Here is a 25,432-nt window from a genome sequence, read left to right on the forward strand (position 1 = left end):
CGCTATTTGTTTTTGTGAAATGACATGGTTAGATACTGCTCATAAGGCCAAAGTGCTGCAACATGCCATTTGGCCTGCAGGTGGGTGCGCTAGTTCTGAAAAGAAGACTCCAGCTTCTTCTGAATGGCTCACTCAGAAGTACCCATTGCAGCTTTAGTATAATAGTCCAATGTAGCCTGGAAGTATTCAACTCTCCCATGTGTCTTTGATAATCTCTGTCTTTATAATAATTCAAACTGGAAGTTTATTAAACTAGAGAAAGTGTATAGTACAGTGATTAAGTGCCAACAAGATTACAACCATGTAGCTATTTTCATTTTAATGGGCTGGTAGACTAAGCCAAGTTACAAAGCGCATCCAAAGCTTTTGGGATAAAATATTTCCAAGCCTCTTCTGCCAAGTTATAAAGGTACTTTAAAATCAACAAAGACAAAATAAATACACAGTATAATATAGGTTTGTATTTTCTTTTTAAACACAAATCTATGAAATAGATTTTTCAATTAAAAATAATAATTCCACCAGTGTAATTTTAATTACAAAACCTGTTGATCAAGAGTCCCCTTTTTTAAACAATACTTCTCATATTATGCTATTGCATGCAAATTGAAATTATTGTTGATGTGATTTCTCATTTCAATCTATTTTTATAGGTCAGCAACATGGGAAATTTGAATTCATAAAATCTTTGTAACTGTTATAAAATTATAACAGCACACATGTACTGCAACAGTAGATAAGGATAATTTTAATTACCATTTCTGATCCAGATTGTTATATTAAAATTGCCTGTTTCATGAGAGGAAATTAATAAGCCAAACTTGTAAATAATTGTAAATTATAGTCAGGGAAACAGATAATGCTGCATCAAAAGGCTGATGGAGACTAATACAAGCTTCATACAATCATGTCCAAAGAACCAATTAGTAGTTTAAGAAGTGTTATTTCAATGGGCAGATGGTTACCTCAGAAACAACCTGTAAAGTGTAGAGCCAACAGCTCAAAGTTCAATTCAGCCATTAAATGCTAAAGCATGGCTTGGTGATCAGGCGCAACCCCAAGACTCTTATACTTCTATCTCCCTCTGCTTTTATGCACTTGTGCTAATCATGTCTGCTGCGATGTCCAAACTGCCAAGCTTTGCTGCCGAATCATGATTCAAAACCACAGAAAACAGGATGGATTTGCTCCCCTGAAAGACAGTTTCAGAGCCACCTGGCAAGAGTGGCAAAGAAGCCCATGCAGCTCCTCACAATCTTGCCAAAGCTGCCTCCAGCCTCCCTGCTTCCTTGCCTGACCCCTCCCTGCTCTGATCACTACCCCTTTTTGGAGCACTTACTTTACCACTTCCCCCACCCCCGGTGCTTCTGAAGTATGCAAATGGGATTGTAGCCCCCCTCCCCGGTCTTTCACAAGTGCTCAAGAGCAGAGATTCACCTGTCCACTATATGTAATCTAAGGGTGCACGAAAGCCACTTACCTGGTCTCGCAGCTTGCTTCGCAGTGGGGGGGAGGCGCTTCGCTGCTCCCCCCGAAGTTCAGGCTGGGGGGGGAGGCTTCCCTCCTCGCCCGGCCGAAATTCAGGCCGGGGGGGAGGCTTCCCGCCTCGCCCAGCCGAAATTCAGGCCAGGGAGGAGGCGCCTCGCCCGGCCGCGAAATAAAAAGTTAAAAAAAAAAACGCCCCCGTGATAGGCTACGTGACGATTAACATAGCCTATCACGGCTAGATCAGCAAAGTCAGCCGTGATAGGCTACGTTAATCGTCACGTAGCCTATCACAGGTGACTTTAAAAAAAAAAAAAGCGCGTACACAAATGGCGGTCCCCATAGGGAGCCGCCATTCACGTTCCTTATTTGGTCGCTGTAGTCTATGTAATCTTTACGTAGACTACAGCGACCAAATAAGGAACGCGAATGGCGGCTCCCTATGGGGGCCGCCATTAGCCATACGCGCTTTTTTTTTTTTTAAGTCACCCGTGATAGGCTACGTGATGATTTACGTAGCCTATCACGGCTGACTTTGCAAATCTAGCCGTGATAGGCTACGTTAATCGTCACGTAGCCTATCACGGGGGCGTTGTTTTTTTTTACTTTTCTTGGAATGGCGGCAGCGGCAGCCGGTCGAAAGACCGGCTGCCACCTCTGCCCCTGTTGAAGACCTGACGAACCGCCGCCGGGACCCGTCGCTGGGAGGGACATTCGGGAAAGGTAAGTCCCGTCCCGGGGGTGGAGTGCGGGGGGCGGGGGGGGTGCAGAGAATTTCTCCCCGAAACTACTTCGGGGGGCCGTACACGTTGGCACTCGGCCCCCCGAAGTTTCGGGGAGAAATTCTCCCCCATCCCTAATGTCATCTTGCCTTGTCAATTTCCTTGTATGTTACAGCTGTCAAGGGAAGTGCTGAAGTGCGGTAGGTAAGGTACTAGGAGCTGTGCGCAAGTAGCCTCTTGAGATTCTCTACCTTACATCTGAGCAGAGACATTTGAGAGACAATTTCACCAAATCTGTCCAGGAGGAGGAGAGGTTCTCAGCTGTTTCTTACAGGTAGGGCTCCCCATCGGCAGGGCTTGTAGCACAGCTTCTTTCTTTTTTAGTAAGGGGTTGGGTTTTTTTCATGCTGCAACAGTATTAAACGTCTTGGCAGGCTGGCCCTCAATTTGCATCCACCGCAATGCAGTTGGGGGCAGTGTTGTGTCCAGCTCCAGGGATGAGGTGGCATTAGTGCTCTGCCAAAATCTGTCCTCCAATTTCCTGGAAGTTTTTTTCCCCACATGGAAGAGGCTTCCATTGTTCTGCCTCATTCAGGATGTTTTATAATGCATTTTTGTGGTGTTTTTGAGTTTACCTAATCACAGCTAGTCTCCAAGGCTGCCTGCATGTCCTGATCTGAAAAAGCCCTTTGGGAGGAATTACCTCATGGTGCCTTAAACTGAGCTTTCATTGAAGTGTAAGAAGGTAAGGAGGCCACAGGTGACCAGAGAGATGATTGTAGAATGAAAAACAGGACACTTGCGCTCACTGTTTGGCCACCTCCTAAGTAAGGTAAGCCTAAGAAATCCAAACCTAACACATGAGAATTGCTCCAAAATGTCTTTACCACTGAATTTCTTTTTGAAAGTAATTTCTCTTCCATCAAATTGAATGAGAATGGTCAAAAAATGTGGGAGAAATTTTCAGCACAGCACTAGAAACTGACAAGGCAAGACTGCACATAGGCTAATCTGCATACATGAAGGACTGGGGGGAAAAATACTAACTGCATTTGTGTGATTCAGAAGCACAAAAAAAGAAAAAAGGGCAAGATAAATTATTGCTTCAAAAAGAAGCACCCATTGGCAATGTTATCCTCTCACTGTTACGCCTTGAACTGACATTTCTCAGTGTCCTCCCCACTTTTGACACTTCCCTGAGTCCTGATGATGTTGACAAATGGGAGTTATCCCCTCCCCCTCCCAATCATAGCTCCTTTTAGGGACAATTGCTGCTGGGTCTAGTGCACATCAGTGAATTTATACAGACCTCCTCAACTCTCCCCATCCCATTCAGTTGCCTTCTAAAGTTAAAAAAAAAAAACTTCTGGGGAGATTTGCACAAATTTAAAAGCTAGGAAATAAACAGAGGGGAGATCTGCACAAAATTAAAGGCTTGGAGCAGGAGGTGAGGGCACTGACAGGATGAGAGAGAATGGCAGCAGCAGCTAGCAGTGAAGGGAAGCAACGAGCATGAACCCCAGCAGTAATTTCTCCTGAAAGGAGCCATGATGGGGGGGCGGGGGGGGACCAACACCTATTTTTGGATTTCATCAGGACTCAGGGAAGTGTTGAAAGGGGTATAGTGAACGAGGATACAAGACAGGTTGCCACACAAAGGACACTGGGATATGCACAGGGAGCAGGCTGGAGGACTGGGGGGCGGGGAGAAGCCATGCCCTGTTGTCTGTCGGGAGTAACATGGGATGGCTTAGCATGACATGCGAACTGGCCCTGTGTTTACTGTTATCAGTCTTCCACAGCAGTGTGCTGCCACAGGAGTTTGGGGGGTGTGGTTGCCACCTTTTTCACTGGCCCTGCTGCTGTGCTTTGTTGATATGATGCCAGTGGATATAATATAGCTCTTTAATAGAGGAGTCTAGGATTCAAGTCTCCTATCAGCCAGGGATTCAGGAGTCATGCCAGTCTCCCATTTGTAGAACAGAAATGATAACAGTATATGTTGTTGGTGTAGCAGGAAAGACCAGCAAGAACATAAAAAGGCTTTCGAAGTGCTATAAATTATTGATAATAATATTGTGGGGTTAAGCTAGGTGGTTAGGGGTAACATAGTCTCCATGATTCCCTCCGTGCATTCATGGTAATTAGAAGTGCATGAAGGAGTATAAAAAGGCATTATCTTTCCAAATATGAATGATCACACATGCACATATCAAGCTAAAGTAGCATGCAAAGAAGTTTTACTTTACACCATATGAAAGGTGATTTGCACCATTATGGCTGCTTAAAGTCTAGTATCTATAGAGGAGTTGTTGGTAGATGGGAGGTGGAAAAGGCTTTCCATATACTATATATTTTTGGGAACAACTTCAGTTTGACAGATCACTTTTGTTTTAGTTATTTCTTTATTACATTGCTTTACTGTCCAACAGCTGAAGTTCTCTGGGCAGTTCACAACCATTAACACCATAAAACACAACCTGACAAAATATAACAGAAAAGTTTAAAACTACAGTATAAAATAAACATAAAACCAAAATTTAAAAGGTTTACACCCACCTGACTTTAAAAATAATCTACAATATGATTTACAAGAACAATAAAAACCTAAGCAAAACACCAATAGCATAAAAAACCTACATCAATGTAAAAACAAATAGCAGCCATGCTAAAACAGGGAATTTGTGAACATCAAATGCTGGGTGAGGGTGGGAGAGTCTTATCTAGAGACCCCCAAGGGGGGGGGAATCACCAAATTAATGTTTCTGAGGAGAGAATTCTACAAACAGGGAGTCACCACAAAAATACCTTCTCTCCAGTTGCCACCTAGCTATCAGCTGGAGGTGGTGCATGCACAGCAAAGACTCTGACAATAGGACTGTTTACACAACACGACAGCCCACCATGGGTTATTTAACCCACAGTGAGGCTTCGGTGTGCATGCACTCACCATTTTGAATATGCAACCCTTGCTCAGGGGTTGCTATGTTGTGCGAACCTAGAAAGCTTGAGTTATGTGAGGACTGAACAAGCCTTGCATAACCCATGGTCTGTTTTAGGGTTTGTACAACACGACAATTCCCAAGCAGTGGCTTATATGAAACTTGGCACCCACAGGTGCCACAGCTCGTCATGAGTTATAACCCACAATGAGCCACAGTGAATCACCTGAACCTGGTCAATAGCGCCAGGAAATGGGCATGATGAAATGGGCAGGCTGCCCTTCAGATAGCCAAGTCCCAAGATGTTTAGCATTTTGGTTTGTGCTTGGAAACAAACCGGGAGCCAAAGCAGATATTTCAGCACTGGCAACATATATTCAGAAAGTTCAAGTTCACAACCTGACTGCCACATTCTGAACCAAGTGAAGTTTCTGAATAGTATTCAAAGGCAGCCCCATGTATAATGTACTGCATCTAACCTACCAGAGCATAAACTATGGCAGGGCTATTTCTCACTAGGAGGGGCTGCAAATGGTATACCAGGCAAAGCTGGTAGAAGGCATTTTGTGCCACAGAGTTCATTTGGGCACCCAGAGGAAAAATCAGATCTAACAGGACCCCTATGCTGTGAATCTACAACAGGTTGAACACCATCTACATGGTCAGTTGAACCACCCACTGACAGCACCTCTGCCTTGATTGAGCTTTAGTTTATTACCTCTCACCCAGCCCATTACCAAATCTCAGCACTTGTTTAGCACCTCCATTGCATCACCCAGATCAGATGAAAGCACAAAGCAGAATGAAATATCATTGGCATATTGATGATACTTCACTCACATTGCTACTGAAAATTTATTTATTTAAAACACCCAAAACCACAAAGCCCCATGGTCATGTAATGTTTTTCCATCACTGAACCATGGTGTTGTAGGTGTATGTTTTTTAAAAAATGAGAAGCTTTCAGTGGGCATGTGGAGTGAATTGTCATCACTATACCAATGGTATTGACAGTGGGAGTGTCCTGCAGATCCACACTCTGCATCCTACTCCCACTTACACAAATCCTTTCCCTTCTCTTCATAGCATTAACTGCAGTCTAGCATTATGCCTGTACAACAGTTACAGATAACCATGGTTACATTTAACCATGGTTTTACAAACTAGCTTCGAACACTGGTTTCAAGCCAACAGCAGTCAGCATCAGTAACACCACCACAGTATGGTGGCACATATGTAACACCATTCTGTGGCTAATGCTAGAAAGGAAAGAGATGACAAGAATTCATGCAGGAGAGAGTAGGAGGGAGAGCTTGAACATACAGGGTGCACCTGAATGTAGACTCATACTGTGCAGCTACTTTTAACACACACAATATTGTATTAATTAATTTATGGCAAGATACTTCCTGACCACATGGATAGCCTCATCAGTATTATTAAAGTCCAAACATGTAACAGCTACCTATCTTTCTACACTCCAGAAAATTGGAGCGGGGGGGGGGGAGCGTCTTTTCACCTGCAAAGTAATTGTACCCACTAGCTTTTAGACATCTGAACTGCCCCCAGGGATTTGACTAGAACTTAGTTACAACTGGCAAGATAAAGGTTAAAATACTTTTTATTTTGTCAAACTAACTGTATTGCCATAACAGGAAGCATGTGCATCAATAATGTATGCAACAATAAATATTTCCAAGGCTGGAAAGCAGAATAAGCTTCAAAGAATATCATACTGCTTTAATGTGTATCTTTTTTCCTGAACAGGGATTGGTATTTTACAATGCAACTCCCACCTGAAATAGCCTGGAAAAGGGCTTTCAGGACCCTGCAGCCACTGAATGAACTGATCATCGTCCATTTTCAAGAGAAAAGAACATTGTGCAAACACAAAGGCAGAAGAATTTAAGCCCATGTAAAGTCCTCTTTAGATACAAAAAGGTCACCAACTTCACTCAGTAGCACTACTGTGCATTAATGAAGCCTTCAGTGTCCAGAAACAAAGAGGGAGGCTGCATTAGGCTGCAATCCAATTGTATTTATTTGCTAGTAATAGCATACCTACCTCTTTTTGTGCTTTCTATTCTTTGAACAGAGGGGGGAAGGAGGATAAGCCAAAGAGGGCTTTTAGAGAGCCATTCCGCTTGCTAAACTTTTTACCATGGTAGTTAAAAAAAATACAATGGCAAAAAAGAAAGAACCCCTACATAAAAGGTAACTACTGCCCCCACATTCCCACCACAACTTATGTATGGATCAGTATGCAGTATACAACCACACATCATAAAAGTTAATCTGACATGCAGGTTCTGAGGGCTCAGTTTGTGTCACAGCAGGTATAAAAAGCAACAAACATAAGCAACCAAGTGATGAAGTCGTAAGGAGTTGGTGCAATTCATTTTTTTTTAGAGGGAATGCAGCTACTAATCCATCAAATTGTTGTATTCATGCTTCATAAGTGTGGTCGCATTACAAAAATCATCACATGATGGTGAATTTTATGAGTATGCCCATGGACACAAACACTCTGACCCAAAGCCCAGCTCTTCCTAGCCCTTTCCCCCTCTGCAACTCTTCCTGCTCTTAGCATACAGCTTAGTGGTGACTCCCCACAGTCACCACTTTGACTCCCTCTTTCCTCACACATCCCCCCACCCCCATTTTTCCTTTCCTCAGTTCCCTGCTGCGCAGAGCCCAGTGTGTACCCTGAGCTCTAGTCTTCCTGCCAACTGTAACCAAGCTATCTTCTCCCTTGTTCAGCACTTACTTTCTAAAATGAGACACACCCTCAGGCTGGAGTCCCTCTTCCCACCCTAGATGTGAGAAGCTTTGGATAGTCAATACTGGAAGAAAATGATTGGACATGCTCATACACACAGACTCTTCTTTATTACTACCTCATACGCTCCTAGTTTGAGCTTTCACACTGAAAACAGGTTCTGGAACTGATGGACTAGGGAGCCATGATGCAAATGGAATCTGTGTGCTTTTTCTTCTTCTTGCCCAAATAAATCGTTCCTGGAACCTGTTTAGGAGCCAGTATGATGTAGTGGTTAGAGTGCTGAACTGGGACTTGGGAGACTGAGGTTCTAGCCTTCACTCAGCCATGAAGCTCCCTGAATGACTTTGGACCAGTTACTGACTCTCAGGCTAACCTACTTCACAGGGCTGCTCTGAGGATAAAATGGAGGAAGAGAATCATGCAAGCCACCTTGGCCTCCTTGGATGAAAAAGGGGGATATAAACGTAACAAATAAATACATACGTAAAATAAACATTTTACATATATTTATGCAAACTGGAAATAGTACTTGGGAAAGGACTAGGCCCCAGCTTTCATGTACTTTTCTGAGAAAAGCAGCAATTGAAATGTATGCACATCATTCACCAAGCTACATGCATTTGGTACATGGGGATCTATTCCTTAATACAAAAAGAACAGAAAGAAATGGAACTCAGTGATGTAATATGAATATGGGACTCAGTTTCGAATCTTTTACATGAGCAGATACAGTGTTTATAAATATTCTGCCACATCACAGCAATTTAAGACCGTATTCATACATTATACTTGCAGTGTGAGTGTTGCAGAAAACACAAACTGCACGAGTGCCTAATCCAGCCATCCCCGATCTGGGTCCTTCCAGATGTTCTAGACTACAACTCCCAGCATTCTTGACCATTGGTCATACTGCCTGGGGTTAATGGGAAGTGAAGTCTAAGATATCTGAAGGGCACCAGGTTGGGGAATCATGTGGTTCAGGTGATTTTAGCTCCAAATCATGTGGATCAGGTGCCAAAGCCATCCAAAAAGAAGGGCTTTGTTGACATGATTAAAATCACTCAAATTACATGGTGATCAGTTTTACACAAAGGGTGTCTCCTCAGTGAAAATCAGGATGCTGGGATACATGGGAACAGGCATGTATCCAGTCTGTGACTTGGAAGGGGGAAGGAAGCATCACAGCAATTGCAGGCGTTTAGTGTGCGTGTGCGCGCATGCGTATATACATAATATTGTGTGAATGTGTACATGCACATACCTCTGTATGATGCTATAGTTCCCAATCTAACACCTATGTCCTTCCTGCAGAATACATTACCTTAGCCTGCAAACTAAATTCATTCTAACTAATTATAGAAATAAAGCTGTTTGGGCATGACAGACACACAGATAACAAAACTCTTAAAATAGTCATAATAATTTAACTTCATTTTCAGTCAACGTTCAGAGAGGATTAATAAACGCAAAAAATGAAGACGAAAAACAGCACAATGCTGTAAGAGATTCCTGGAAGGCTACCAACAGAGTGCAGAATAAAGATAAAGAAAACATTACAACCTTAAGGTTTACGGAGAGTGCTGGACCTCTAAATGCACTGATACACAAAGTAGACCATACCTGAGGTATGATTGAAATTTTCTTCCTCAAGTCATGAAGTCCTAGCTCTGATGTCAAATACTTATCAATCCAAATTCTTCCTTGGGGCTCAGCCAACCGGAAAAGAGCAGCTATTAGAGAGCTTTTTCCAGCTCCTGTCCTTCCCACAATTCCAACCTGAAAGAAGAAGAAAAACACAACACACCAGTCAAGCTAGCTTCAATGAACAAAACATTTTTTAACGTGCTGGTCATAATTAACTTGTGTATTTTAGTTCTTGTTGGGCGAGATTTACAAGCCAGTTACTAGAACATAAGGCAACAAAAGAAGGTCACTATAAATAAACATTGTTTTTAAAACATCTTGTAACACTAAGACCTCAAAACACTTGAGTGATATAAAGCCATTGTCAGGCAGGCCCAAAGATTTCAGCCTCTGTTTCTCCATGTGTGAAATGGATAAGACAAAAGCTTTCCCTTAATAACATCTAAGAAGCTGGCATTCTATTTCATTTATTAAGATTTCTACCCTCTCCCTTAAGGCATAACTGTCTTGTCTCCGCTGTTTAAATTGATCTTAAATTTTAATGCTATTTTATATTTGTTTCTAAATGTATCATTGCCTATCCCAACCCTTCGGGGATGGGGTGGCTTATAAAACATTATTAACATTTTCTTTGGGATAGGAATAACATTTCCTTCCTCTCATCTATCCTCAGAACAAGTCTCATGGGTAGGTCACTGGGGTTTATTTTCCATTATAAAAATGGGAAATAGAGACTAAAAAGTATTGGCCAAGGACTACTGAGACTACTGTATGTCATATATGAGAGAGAGAGAGAGAGAGCACGAGGGCGGGGGGGGGGGGAGAAACTCTGTGAGCTCAAGTTCCCATTAGGACAGTTCAAACCATTTTTATATACACATTGGTATGTATTTGAGCAGAGAACTGCTATCACAAAATTCGGAGAAGTGTGAAATCCGAAGGAAGACTACATTCCAACTCACACATTAACCTGGGAGGTGTGGATCAGATCAGTTCATACTGGAATTCACAAAGAAGAAATTCGTCAAGCATCCCTACTCTCCAACCCAAGGCTGTCTGTTGTTACTGCTCAGACCTGGCACCCTTATTAGCATCCACTTGGGCCAAGTTATTTTGCCCTCCTCTCTGCATTGGGTATTGCTGGATCATCAACCATTCCTGATCCAGTTACAATGCAACAGAATTATTTGCCTTCAGAGGAAGTTTGTATGCTGGGTCAGTGCACAGGGATTGCTTCCTTCTAATCAGAAGTGTTTAGAAATACATAGATGCAAAACAGCACTCTTATGAGGCTGTTCAAACATTTATTTTGACCCTGGGAGTGTTTCCTGAGAGAAATCAAACAGGTCTCAACCCCTTATGCATCCTTCCCCATGCTTCTTCTCAACAAGTGGAGGTGAACACCCAAAATCTGGAGATCATGAATATATCTGATTGTAGGATCTGCTCTACCCTGTGAGGTGAAAACCTATTTAAAACCATTATTTTGCTGTTCTTTCATTTTTCTTGCTGCAGAGCAAAGCAAATATTTAAATGTATAATTTAAAAAAAAAAAACTAATTTCTTCCAGCTTAGATTTTAAACAGAATAGAAATGAGGAGGTGCTATGATTTCTGAAAGAGGATCTCCTAGAAAGTGACTTCCATCAGAAGGAAAGAATGAAAAAGCTGGGAAGTAAAAAAGAAAAGAAAACCAACAATGCAGAGTTTGGTATAAGAACAAAAGAGTTCAAGTGTTTCCTCTGATGTCATTGATGTACAGTAGTACATTAGCAGCATAAAAGCACTTTATAAAAATTGATACTTAAAATAAAAATGCAGCTGCTCTGTTCATTGTCAGATGGTCTTCTTTCAAGCTGGCATCCAATGAAAAGGAACACACTGAGCATGTCAGAAGATGGTTTATTATTTAACAGCAACAGGGAATTTAGGGCAGTGCAAGTAATTTTGGCTTTATTTAAACATCATATGCTTTAGAAGGATTAATAAACAGATTATTTGTTCAACCTACCTTTCCTGCCAATATTCTAACAGGAAGCATGTCTATCAGTCTGACTGTAAGAAAACCCATGTATGTCTACCTGAAGAACTAAGGCCAGGATTACTAAACTATGGGCCCTGTTTCTTCTGCACAATAAGGTTACATTTACAAAAGAAGAGGAGAGAAGATACAGAGAAGCACAACACTATACAGGTCTACTCAGAAGAGCCATCTAGTTCAATGGGACTTGAGTGTCTAGGACTGTGGCCTTAAATTACTTTCCCGGTGCAGCAAAGCTCAAGTGGGGGTGGGGTGGGGGTGGCATTTACAAAACAAAAGATATGAGCTCCTTAGTAGAGAGAGAAAATATTATCTTCAATTTACATATATCTATTTTGCCTAGGTAGAATGGTAACAGTGCTGCGAAATGAATTATCCCATTTACATCTTTTCTAAAAACATTTCACTTTCTAGTCCAAACAGGACCTTAGACAAGTTGAGAACAAGAATCTCTCCCCCTCCCCTATCATTCTAATATAGGTCACAGAGAAGGCTTCAGAGTAAATGCAAGTGAGCATAGAACACAATCCATACAATATAGCGCCAAACAACAGCAACAACAAGATGAACTACTAAAACATTCCTCTATTGAGACTTAGGAAATGCTTAACAGCATGCAACTCTACTTTATGATGGCAAAGCCAACAGCGCTACATCAGAAAAGATGAAAAAAAGAGTGAAGTAAAAGAAAACCAAAGAAACCAAAAGAAGCAGCAGCAGCAGGCAGCACTGAGCTACTGTCTAAGCAACATATCCTCCCTCTTATTTCTCATCTTTTATTTTGTTTGTTTCTTGCCATGAAATGTAAATCTCCTTATCCGCTATTAGAATGGCTTATTACCACTGCAAGAGAGAGGGCCCAAAGGCACATAGAAGTATGAAAAAGATAAACAGACACACTGTATAAAACCTCAAGAGCTTCAACTCCCATCCATCTTTTTCCCATGTAATCACCTCTCTGCAATAAAAGACAGGCTGGATTTTTTTAGTTTGGAAAATTATTCTTTCAGAAATCAATTGGGAATTAAGGGGGATGAGAAAGCATGTCAGAAACAAAAGAATCCCCATCACAGAAGGTGCCCAATGGGACATCTAGTCTAATCCACAATCCTAAAAAAGGATATCCTAATCCTAAAAATCCCCATCATCAGATGCTTGAGCAACCTGCTTTTGAATATTTCCCATGAATGGGAATCTATAAGCTCCCCATGCAGCCAATACAATTACTGAACCACTTTTAAATCTAATCTATACTTCTCTATGCTCTTGATGTAAAAACCCACTGCTCCTTGTCTGTCCATGGTGGCTTGTTGTGAGCCACGGCACATGATTTGCAAAATCACTGCCTGGCCACGGCTTATTGTGTCATTCAAACCTGGGGGAATGGCTTGTTGGAGGGTTAAACAATCCTCAAATAACCCATGGGCTCTTGTGGCATTATTTGAGGATTGTTTAACCTTTCAGCAAGCTATGCTGCCCGGGTTTGGACGACACGATAAGCCACAGTCAGGTGGTGATTGTGCAAATCATGCCCAGCACACGCCGCAGCTCACAACATGCAACCATGGCTTGTTGTAATCGTGTGAACTGGCCCTATATATAATACCACAAGAGAAAACTGGTAAAAATTTTCTTGCAATGCTGTGGCATGGAGCCAGTAAAACAAAAGGTTATTTCCATTGACACATAGGGCCTTTCCAGCTTTCCCCTTCCAGTGGCAGTTTCATACACCACTCCACACAATGCCCCTGAAGATCAGAGGCCATCCAGACCAGCCCAACAGCAAAATTACCCGCCCTGCTACTCCACACGTGTATAGAAGTGCTTTCTGCATGGACATCTTTGGATACAAGCCAATGTCTGTGTACATTACCCATTCATTCAGTCATGCATGCCATTTATTCACATACAAATAACCCTTTCATTCATTCATCCACCCACCCATCATCTACACATACCGCTCACATTCTCAACCTGTAACCACAGCTGCAATAATACTGCCTTCTTGTTTCTCTGCTCATCTTTCCACCAATAGTTCATAGTCTCTTCTCCTTCCTGTCTTGTATATCTTTATATGCATAAATATGCATAAATCAACCCTAACAATAATAAATATCACCTATCATACTCCACAATTGTCTACATATGTCATATATATATATATATATATATATATATATATATATACAGGCATAAAAATAGTATGTATGTCAGAGAAAATTTCCCATATTCAATGAACTCTCTATTACATATTTGTATCAAACATTTAAAAATGTATTGTTCTATCATCTGATTAATCAGATTTTGATGAAAAATCAGATTATGAACAGTATCCAACACTTCTGTTTATGCAATTAACACAGTGCTAGCATAAGCAACCTCTAGCACGACACCTATAGCATAAGCTCGTGCAACGGGCTTTCTAGGAAAATCCATCGCACGAGTTTATGCTATTGGCGTAGCGCTGGAGGTCGCTTACGCTAGGTCTATGTCAGTTACATAAACAAGAACAGCAGTGTTGGATACTGCCCTATGACAAAACAATTAATATTAATATTTTGACCAACCTGCCAAAAGTCAATAAAGGGGTGCCACTTGTCCTTGAATCTCTGTTTTTGCTGCCTTCCAATTCATAATCTGACAGACTCAGATAATTTGATTAATTGTACCAAACTTTACTTATCCATTCTTTAATCTCTTCCCTAGACCAAAAGCATCATAGCAGCTCAACCAAGGCAATGGAACGGGGGGATTGTTTCCAGGACTGCCAGATTTCTATGGGTCACTGGAGGTTGGCCATTGGCTGAGTGAGTTTCAAAGATTCCAAGTCTACATTACCTCCAGGGCTTACTGTTCCTACAACCACTGTAAGTGATACACTGGGACAGAAGACAAGTGGAAATATATGTAAGGTTATTTAATTCTGCAAGACTTATGCAATTGCTCCCCGTGAAAGAAGGAGAATATAACTTATAGTTTTAATCCAGGGAATATAACCTGGATTATATTGATAGGAACCCATTTTAGTTCTATGATACAGAAGTAAAAATGCCAAAGACGTACCTTCTCTTTTGACTTGATTAAAGCAGATAAATGTCTTAGCACCAAAGGACCATCTATGCTGTAAGTAAAGTTCACATTTTCAAATGCTATAACACCTTCACTTGGCCACTCCAGGGGTGGACGCTTGTTTGACTCCCAAGGTGCCTCCTTTTCAAGATCTGTGTATTCCACTACTCGTTCTACGGAGATCATCTGGAAAACAGCAACACACTCTGATTCATATATACTTAATGAAATCAACAATCCTGTCTGCAATTACAAAAGTTAGTTAGTTGAGAATGAATTTTCTGATCACCAGGGTTGGATTCATAAAAACTCCACCTTCTTTCAACCTGAATGACTCACTTACTTACTTATTTCTCTTCTATACCACCCAATAGCCAAAACTCTCTGGGCGGTTCACAAAAATTAAAACCACAGAGTACAACATAAAACAATATAAAACATGAAAGCTTAAAACCACAATATAACAGTGCAACCAGAATAAAACCCAGCAGACTTCTCTGATCTATCTCCCTTTTTCTCTGTTCCATAACCCTAACCAAGCAGTGCCACTCTCAGAAAATGGGACAGAAAGAGATGGGGTGCGCAGTTTCACAAAGAAACAGGTGTATCAAAAGTTGGGACTTTAATCCAGAGCTCCTTGATTTGAGTTCAATGCTCTGATTCCCATTCCACATCAGGATGGCTTGTAAAATAGACAGCCTTAATCAACTCTCTTCATCATTTGTATTGCGTTATTCTACAACCAACAGACCCTGTTTTATCAATATCAGCAACTACATGACTAATTACAAACATGATTGTAGAAAATACTTTTACCAATGTATTACCTTGCATACCTTCAAGTAATTATTGTTTTATTTAAGGTCAACTATCTATGCAAGATGAAAAAGCATGTATTATGGTGTTTCCAGCAATATATTAATTTACAAACATCCAAGGAAAGGCATTTTCTCTGACCATTCAAATGCACAGTAGAAAAACTAAACTCAAAGCTTCCACAATCAACACATTTGTGATAGGTTAAAAGCTGTTTCTATTGTTCTCCCCATTGGTAAAAGTTCTAGTTGTTTACACTATTGTCAATACCAGAACGCCAGGGTTACCTTACTCTCTGGCTGGGTTCGGACAGTAAGTGGGGAAAACAACGCAGCATCAGTTGTTTCCCCCACCCCTGCGCATGCCAGTCGCATGACCGGGATTACCCTAACTACCCGCACTGCAGATTGCCGTGTCATCTGAACCTGGCATGCAGTGTGGATATTGTGGCTTTTCACCCATCCAACAACTCCTACTGCAAGCCATGGTTTGTAGGGTGGGTGAAAGTCACTACGCTGATGCCGCATGCTGGGTTTGGATGACACAGCAACCTGCAGTGCGGGTAGTTAGGGTAATCCCAGTCACGCAACCGGTATGTGCAGGGGTGGGGGAAACAACCAATGCTGCATTGTTTCCCCCACTAATCATCCGAACCCTAAGAGTTTTGAAACAGATCCCAAGAAGCCTCCAATATCCAATTACAAAATTAACAACCAACACTTGCATTTAACCCCTTAGGGCACAATCCTATGGCTGCTAGACAGCGGCTAAACAGCCATAGGATTGTTCGGTTTCTGGGAACCAAACTCGGAGCCCATGCTCTGAGGGTGGTTCCTGGAAAACCGCCTCCCCGCCCCTCCCCTGCCACCTCATAGGCAGCACAGATCATGCCCGGGCTCCACACTCAGAAGAAAAGTGTGGAGTGGGGGAAAAGGGGGCATTCCTGGGGGCAGGAAGTACAGAAGTGCTGGTATATTTCCTATGCATCGTCTGGCCTCCCCCTCGCACTCTGAAGTCCCATGGCTAGACGGCCGAAATCGTCCGTCTAGCCGCAAATGCAGGCAGGGGAGAGCGAGGAGGAGAAGATCCCCTCTGCGCTGCCTGCCCTGCATTGGATAGGCAGTCGCCTCTGAGTTCGGAGGGGACCACCTATCTGATAGGATTGCTCCCTCCAAGGCATACACAGAACCTACTCTCAGCTCACATTCTTAAAGCCCCAAGTTCACAAACCTAAGTGCCTGTGCCACTTCCTCTTTAGCATTCACACTAGGCTTCAATTTCTCAACATACATAGTCTCCCTAATCTTTCTCTTGTGTAAATTTAATTCATTTGCCAAAATAAACATATGGACTTTAATTCTTTTGTCCACATGTTTCATGCAGCAACCATGGTTTTATTTCTACTGCTACTATGCTTGGTATCTGCCAGATGTTCTTTTATCTGAAGTCTGAGCGGTCTGCCCATCTCTCCCACAGAACATGCTGAAATCTGTTTTAGATATGGAGCGGTATACAAATATTGTAAATAAATAAAATTAAAAAACATTCTCTGTCCTCCATTTTATACACTGTGCCTTTTTTTTCTATAGGCACCTTCACTATCCCCACAGTGGACATTGTTGGTCATGCATTTTGAATCATACAAGCATGATCTAACTAATACCTGTTTTAACATCGGGGAGGAGGGCATAGTCATTACATTTGCCTCAATCCTAGGGGCCACAAAAAACCTTTTTAACATCCCTTGAAAACCCCAAAATCTATCGGTAATAAAAGTAATTTTTAAAAACAGAACTCCCCATCTATACTTGTTGTATGACCCAATTCTCATCATTGGAAGATCATGACCATTCCTATGTACTATATCTTCAGCTTTATATTTAGATGTTTCAACAAGTTCTTGGGCTGAGACACTGATGGCTCTAATCATTACATTTTGTGGCACTTGATTTTTCACATTCCATGGGTGTTTCTGCTATGTCTTTTCTCATAGAAGTAAATGGTTCCCATTCTTAGTAAGTGTTAAGTAAACATACTGACATATTGATAGACAGGTCACTAATAAATAATGCACCATGTTGTAGTCTGAAGGGGAAAAACCCTGACTCGTTTTAAGATATGTGCAAAATTCAACGATTTCCAACAAAACCCAAATTACGATTATGCACTTTTAAATTTCCATTAGGTTCTAAGAGAAAAAAATGTGACAAAGATGCTTTGGAAAGCAATAGCATTTAGCTACAATGTCCAAGTAACTGGCAGGCCGTGAACTGTTTTCAGCCTACAACAACAACAGAGATTTTAAAAACTTTAAAAAAGAAAATGAAAATATTACCAGGTTTTCAATTTCAGCACTTTGCCGAACTCCCCACTGAAACATTCCCATTAGAGTGATTGCATAGGACAAAGCTAAACCAACTTGACCTGCATCTAGAGCTATTGGGTGAGAGAAAAGGCAAGTTTCAAAAATTTATTCAAAATTCTTAATATAAAAAACAGTATTTTGTTTAAGTGCTTAGTAATTTAATATATAAAACTGAAAATACAAAATTTAAAAAGCTATGCAATATAATTAAGAACGCTTATAGTACATGTACGTGAAATTAAATGAGGAAGCATGTAACAAAGTGAAGGGAACTTGTGAAGTATACACATAAAAGCACCCTAATCAAAGGGTTGTTCAGCATCTTCATTTGTAGTACCACAACATTAACAAAAATCTTAAGACTTTTGAACAAATATGTCCCATTACAGATGTCTGAGTTGTGAGCAGAGAATAATTCTTTCAGTTGTTGGGCTTAACACAATTAGAGGAAACTGATAATGCAAGTGAAGAACTGGAGCTGGATGTATGTATGGTAGAGGATTTCATGGTGTTGGATGATTATTAGCCAAAGATCAGAAAAAAAGTAGGGATACCTCCAATTTTGTATAATGGAAATATGTATACACCTGAAAAGACTGCTTATCCATTTGAGAAATTATCTGAAAAACTTTATAAATCAAAACAGCCAAACCTAGACACAATTACACAATTTCTATCTAAACAGAATATTCCTTGCATTTTTTGAGGTGATATGGAAAAATGAGAGGAATACATTACTTTAGAAGAGCTTTTGAATACAATTAAGAGATTACCTAATAATAATGTGCTGGTATAGATGGCTTGATAGCTGAGTTTTATAACCTGAGAGATTGCCTTCTCCCTTATAGACCCATTCAGTCCATGAGGTAATCTGGAGAAGCCCTCTTGGTGTTGCCACACACTCCTGAGGTCTGCTCCATGGTTGTTCAGAGCAGGTCATTTAGCTAGGTGGTGCCTGTTATGTGGAGCCCTGATACTAGACATGCGCCAACAATTCCTACTTTTTTTGGTATATGTTGAAGACATACCTATTTATACAAGGCTTCCCAGTTTAGTTTACCATGTTTTTTTTTACTCCTATGGCTATTTTATTTATTTATGTATTTATTACATTTATATCCCGCCTTTTTTCCTCCAAGGAACTCAAGGTGGCGTACATAATCCTCCTCCTCCTCCATTTTATCCTCACAACAACAACCCTGTGAGGTAGGTTGGGCTGAGAGTATGTGACTGGCCCAAAGTCACCCAGTGAGCTTCCATGGCTGAGTGGGGACTAGAACCCGGATCTCCCGACTCCCAGTCCAGCACTCTAGCCACTACACCATGCTGGCTAATGGAGATATTGTACATGAGATCATAGATCATAGAATCATACGGTTGGAAGGGACCTACAAGACCATCGAGTCCAACCCCCTGCTCAGTGCAGGAAGCCTGATTCTCAGGCAGTCTCCCATCCAAGTACTAATTAGGGCTAACCCTGCTTAGCTTCCAAGATCAGACAAGATAAGGTGCATCCAGCCCAGTAGGCGACTGATTTTATATATTATTTTATATTGTCTGTGATCTTTGAAATCTTTATATGTGTGCGGCATATAGAAAGAAAGAAAGAAAGAAAGAAAGAAAGAAAGAAAGAAAGAAAGAAAGAAAGAAATTGTGATAATTTGGTGGAGCCACAAGTGTTCTCTATCAATGAAACCATGTATCTTCATACTATGCCCAATTCACGGAGGTACTCTAAAATCAGGGCTGTTTATAAAGGTGATTAAAAAAACTCAAATCCACAATCTTACAGACCCATTTCCCTGCTTAACTAGGACTTGAAAATATGGTCAGCAGTAATAACCAATAATTTAAATGATGTAATTTCTAGATATGTTAACCATGATCTGAATTGCTTTATTACATCTCATAAGCTGTTTTATAAATATCAGGAGAATTATTAACATCAGAATGTATTTTTTATTTTTGGATTCTAAGAAAGCATTTGATAGGGTTCAATGGGGGTACCTATTCTCAGTGGTGGATTTTAAAAACGTAGATGGACCTTTTAGGGAATGGCTAGAGATGATATTACGGCAATCCAAGAGGGCGGGTTTAAGTTGATGATCAGTTTTCTGGCACATTTGAATGAGACAGGGAAACCAGACGGGTGTCCCCTTTTCCCGTTGTTTGCCTTTCAAACTGTTGGCGACTGCAATGATAGGGAAATTTGTGGAGTACAGCTTGGACCCTAATTGTCTAAAATAAACTTGTATGCTGAAGACTTTATCTTAACATTGCCTCATCCATACAGGTGATGTAAAGAATTTAAAATCTTCCTTGAATGTATATAGCTATGTTTCTAGTTATATGTTTAATAAACTGGAAATGATGGGTAAAATTTAGATGCTGATACAAAAATAGATTATTTTTTCTTATGAAAATTCTATGGAAAGCTACAGTAAAATAGGTAAATGGTTACATAACAATCTAAATAATATTGTGAAGACAAACCATGACGAATTAATGAAAATCAAAGGGATTAAGCTGAACGTTTGGTCAACTATTCCTGTATCTTGGATGGGCCGAATTGCTACAATTAAAATGAATTTTTGCCTTGTACTTTGCCTATATCTATGAGTATACCTTTGATACTTGATGTTTCTAACTAAAATGCTTTACAAAGACTAACCTCAAGATGCAATGGAAAACACCAAAGAATAGCCCATAGTGTTGTGTAAAAAAAAAAAAAGAGGATAAAGGTGGTATAAGCTTCTCAGATGTGAGGTTTGCATCATGCATCTATGCTGGCTTCTATGAGTGAATGGTATTCTCCAGGAAAAGATACTGGGGCTGAACAGAAGATGCTATATTATAATTTAATTAAGTTTATGGTTTGAGGAGAGATCCTAGAAATGCAAACTGTGTAAAGTTAAGCCAGATCAATCTACCCTTGAAATATGGTATACATCTAAATCATGTCCTGGATTATCTGGTTTGACTTCTGCTTTATATAATGAACAAGTTATGGCAGTAAGAGAACAGCTGGATGATACTTCCATTTGAATACACTCTGGAATGATCTTAGTTAATAACATGTTAAATAATAGAATATTTCTGATCTTGGAAGAAATTGGTAAGCTACTGGATGGAAACAGACAATGCTCCATTTCAATTTTTTCAACTGAAGCATGTTGTTAGGGCTCTAATTAGGAAATAAGGAGACCTGAGACAAGAAACCCTGTTCAAATTAGAAATAACAAAGGGAGTAACTTAGTCTTATTATTAACATGTATTAAATGTTATTAAATATGAGAAATGAGAGGGAGATATAGCTCAGCCTATCACACTAAATAAATGGGTGTGGATTTGGAAAAATGTTCCATCTAGACTGATTTCAGTTGATTTAAAGGAACGTTTCTACCAAGTTCAGTATCAATGTTATGGTACCACTCATAGGATATCTTTAATATTTGGAACAGGACACAATGTGCGTTGGTGCTATTCTGCATCGCCTGCTGATTTTTTTCATATATTTTGGACATTATTATTAATGTTATTGATAAATTTTGGAGAGAGGTAATTAGGATAACTGAAGAAATTATAGGCCACTCTTTACCAGTAGATCTCAAAGTGGTTATACTAACTTATTTGAGGAATCTAGTACCAGGATTCGACTTAAGAGTTAGTAATTTATATATTAACAGTATCTAAGTTATATATAGCCAATAACTGGGGGGGAAGTAACAGTCATCTCATTTTGTAATTGCATTTAAAGATGGCATACTGTCTAAATTACTTATTATTTAAGAAACCAGAGAAGATAAAACTGCAGAATTGATGAGAAAGTGAGTGGATTTTGTTTACAACATATTGGAATAATAACGTTCAGGATGCCATTCAACCTTGTTTGTCATGAATAGTTAGAACTTTCATATGAATAATTCATAGTGCGAAGATTTTTAGGAACTACGTATATTAAATGTGTATGATCTGTCTATTTTATATATTTGTAAGAAATAAATATAGTCTTTAAAAGATAATGCAAATTAAGTTATAAAATGATAACTACTCCTCAATAAGTATACTCACTCCGTGCAAGAAGCAAAGAACCAAATGCAACTACCACCACAAAGATGGCACAGATGGCATCCAGGCGCACAGCAAACCATCGAGAGGTAGTCAAAAATAAGAACCAGGCCTCTAAAAAAAAAACGAGGAGGAGAAGGTAAGGTTTAAAAAACAAAACAGACGTTAGTCCCTCAGTAAACTCCAACTCAAAAGAACTATATGGCTACACAACTTCAGCTGTGTTTTTTGAGACCTATTTGGAAAGTTCATCCAGGAAGTCCTTTGTGCAATGAGGTGTTGAATACTCTGTGAAAATCTACAGCATGACATTTCCTTTTCTTTTATGAGAGAGAATTCCATTTTGGTTGTAAAGATAAATGACAATTGCTTTGCTCAATAAAGATGGAGGAGTAACTTGCCTTGAAGTTCTACTTTAATGAGTGGGACCAGCAACACAAAGTTGCAGTGTATACCCGCACCCTAAGAGGAGTGTTCCTTTTCAGGGCCCCAGTCAGCCTGGAATATGATTCTTGTTGTGCTGTCCAGATCCCAGAGTGGGGAGGGATAAAGGACACCTTCTCCCACCCCCAGGGCATTTCCTTGCTGTGCTATATAGCAAAAGAGAGTGGTCAGCTTTAGAGAACACTGTCGCTGTTGGCCACATTGCCTGGAGATGGGGCAAGTGGTAGGCCAACACATCTGGAGGGCACCAGGTTGTGGAACGCTGGTATATACAGTATTGTATAAAGGTTTCTTTAAAAAAAAACAGGCATGCATGACAGTGTCTGCTCATGGTTATAGCTGAACTCTTCTGTAATACAAATGGATGTCAACATCAGAAGCTTTGCTCTAGCAAGTCGTTGGCAAGACTTGCTTTAAATGGTACTGTGAACCACAAGGAAAGCTTTTCATACATCTGGTGGTATTTCAGTGAGCTGCTGCAGCTGTGTAAAATCCAAATGTTCATGCGCTAAGCACCCCCGTGGAGGTTCCAGCTCAGAACAGCAGCAACCCCACCCTTCCTGGATAAGCGATGTGTCTGCAATGACCCCACACTCTCTCAGAAGCAAATGTGGCAGGACCAATGTATGTACATCTGGGTCTCTAATGAATGGTGCGACAGTCCCAGTGAGCATGAGCATTCCAGAAGGTTTTCACAAATACTAAGACTTTTGCACTACATGAGGGCAAGAGTTCTCTAAGAGTTCTGGAGAATCCATGAAAGGAAGTTAGGCAAAACAAAGAATTGCTTGTGTCCCTGACACAAGGCTAGGTGAAGCTATGGAACAAGGAAGGAGCAGGCTCACATGGGCTTAAGGTAAATGTTAACGTCTCCAAAAAGGGATTCTAAGAAGGCAGTAAAAAAGGTAAAGGTGTCCCCAACCAGTCGTGTCCGACTCTAGGGTGCAGTACTCATCCCCGTTTCTAAGCCGAAGAGCCAGCGCTGTCCAAAGACGCTTCCGTGGTCATGTGGCCAGCATGACTGAACACCAAGGTGCATGGAACGCTGTTACCTTTCCCGCTGAGGCGGTACCTATTTATCTACTTGCAATTTCTTGCTTTCAAACTGCTAGGTTGGCAGGAGCTGGGACTGAAGACGGGAGCTCACTCCGTCACGCGGCACTCGGGTCTCGAACTGCTGTCCTGCTGACCTTCCGGTCTGCAGTTCAGCGTCTTAACCACTAAGCCACCGCGGCCACCTAAGAGGGGAGAGACACATACAAAAACTAAAAGAAAAGCTTCACTGCCCCTGACTTCTATCAATGACAAACATCTGCATGCTAAATTGATTGGGATGTGAGAAGGGGCCCAACAATGGGGGAATATTCATTTATCCAGCTACACCTTGAAGTAGTATAGTCCAGGAGAAACCACTTAATTCTTCAGAACTCAAAAACATTTACTTCTTTACAAACCTGTGTGAAGATCTTGGTGAGCATCAAATAGTTCTTGGAATCTTTGCTCTGCTTTAAAAGCACGGATAGTCCAAAGTCCCTGGAGAGATGATGACAAATGAGAGAACACCGGGCTTCGAGCTGCAAAATGGAGGTTAAATGATATCATCTCTCAAGAGTACTGTTCGGCTATGCTGATGTTTCATCCTACTACTAGGTATTTCTGGCACTGGACCAACTGAATAAATACATGGTATTTATTACTCAAATTATAAAACCAGGCATTTTCTTCCAAGATTACATAAATCATACTTCTCATTTAAAAAAACAAGCCTGTTCTGTCACTCGGAATTGTCAGAATACACTGCTCAAAGTGATATAAATGAACATGTTCATGAAGGTTAGATTGAGTTACTCCTTCTTCTTGTTCTTCTTCAACGTTTATATATCGTCTTATCCGCTAAAAAGCCATCAAGGCAGTATACAACAATGTAAAAAATAAAACCTTGCAACAATAAAAACAAGAACATTAAAAAGAGCAAAAACATTATAACCACACATTTTGAAAGGCTAAATTATACCCTTTCTAAAGGCCAAGAGAGCGGGGGCCAATGGTAGTTCTTAAGAGAGTGCATTCCACAGTTCGGGGCAACACTGGAGAAAGCCCGCTCACATATGCCCAACAAACAGGCCTCTGTGAGTAATGGTGCCCTCGAAAGGGCCTCTCCTGCAGATCTTGGTACTTGGGCAGATTCATGGCAAGTTTGGCAGTTCCTTAGATAGCCATCTTCACCATGCAGATTTTATGTTGCTTATGTTGCAAACACAAAGTTTGATCACAGAAACCTGAACGTGATGCAACCTATTCCATGTAGGCCTTCCTCTGCAGAACAAAGAGGCAGCAGTACCACCAGCAAGGATTCCCAACATCACCCACAGATTACTTAGCAGTAGAATTTGGAAACAGAGAGCTTGAGCAGGCCAGTGCTGTGAACCAGATGGATAGTAGTGCTGACCATCAGCTACCAAATGAAAATGCCTTGGAGAGGAGTTAGAAAAATGCAAGTTCAGCCTTTGTTCTCCAATTTGTATTCTGTACAGTGATGGACATCTGATATGATATAAATCCAAACCTAAGGCGACTGGCACTGTGCATTCATTGCATTTCCTAACTTAATGTCTGTTTCATTAGTAGAAGTTGACACATTTGGGGGGGCCTTTGTGGTCAAACAAAGTGTTGTGGTTGCCAGGAAATGCCTTGACCCAAGGGGAGGAGTCTAATTCCTGACCTCGTACCACATCTCTGAAATGCAGAACAAAGTCAAGAACAAGCCAGCCTGCCTCTGCGATCCCTCTCCAACTTGGGTACAGTGAAAGATAGTGACTGAGTTCGCATGAGACGCCAACCAACAATGCTTTGGTTTCCAGAACAAACCATTGTTGATTAGCGGGTCATCCGAATCTGGACTGTTTTTATTAGGGTGAGTTGTTTCTTCCAAACAACCCATTCTAATAACCATTGGGTTGCCATAGGGGTTGTTTTACTCACAATGGGTTGGTGTGTCAAGTCAACCCGGACATGCCAACCCACCGTGGGTAGAGGGCAGCAGGCTGCTTGGCAA

At 40.9% G+C, this 25,432-nt stretch overlaps 1 protein-coding gene across 2 annotated transcripts in view; it reads right to left on the reverse strand.

Moving 5' to 3' along the window:
- ABCC4 (ATP binding cassette subfamily C member 4 (PEL blood group)) overlaps positions 1–25,432 on the reverse strand; it is a 192,512-nt gene that overhangs the window by 42,356 nt on the left and 124,724 nt on the right. For both annotated transcript variants that reach the window (XM_084844745.1, XM_084844744.1), the window contains 5 exons: positions 23,832–23,951; positions 21,937–22,047; positions 17,836–17,936; positions 14,679–14,870; positions 9,552–9,707 (listed from right to left, as the gene is read on the reverse strand). In XM_084844745.1, coding sequence (XP_084700871.1) covers positions 9,552–9,707; positions 14,679–14,870; positions 17,836–17,936; positions 21,937–22,047; positions 23,832–23,951 — 680 coding nt within the window. The remainder of the gene's footprint in view (positions 1–9,551; positions 9,708–14,678; positions 14,871–17,835; positions 17,937–21,936; positions 22,048–23,831; positions 23,952–25,432) is intronic.

This window comes from Heloderma suspectum, chromosome 3, assembly GCF_057233095.1.
Source record: "Heloderma suspectum isolate Gila_16-S chromosome 3, 16-S_ref, whole genome shotgun sequence".
Lineage (NCBI taxonomy): Eukaryota > Metazoa > Chordata > Lepidosauria > Squamata > Helodermatidae > Heloderma > Heloderma suspectum.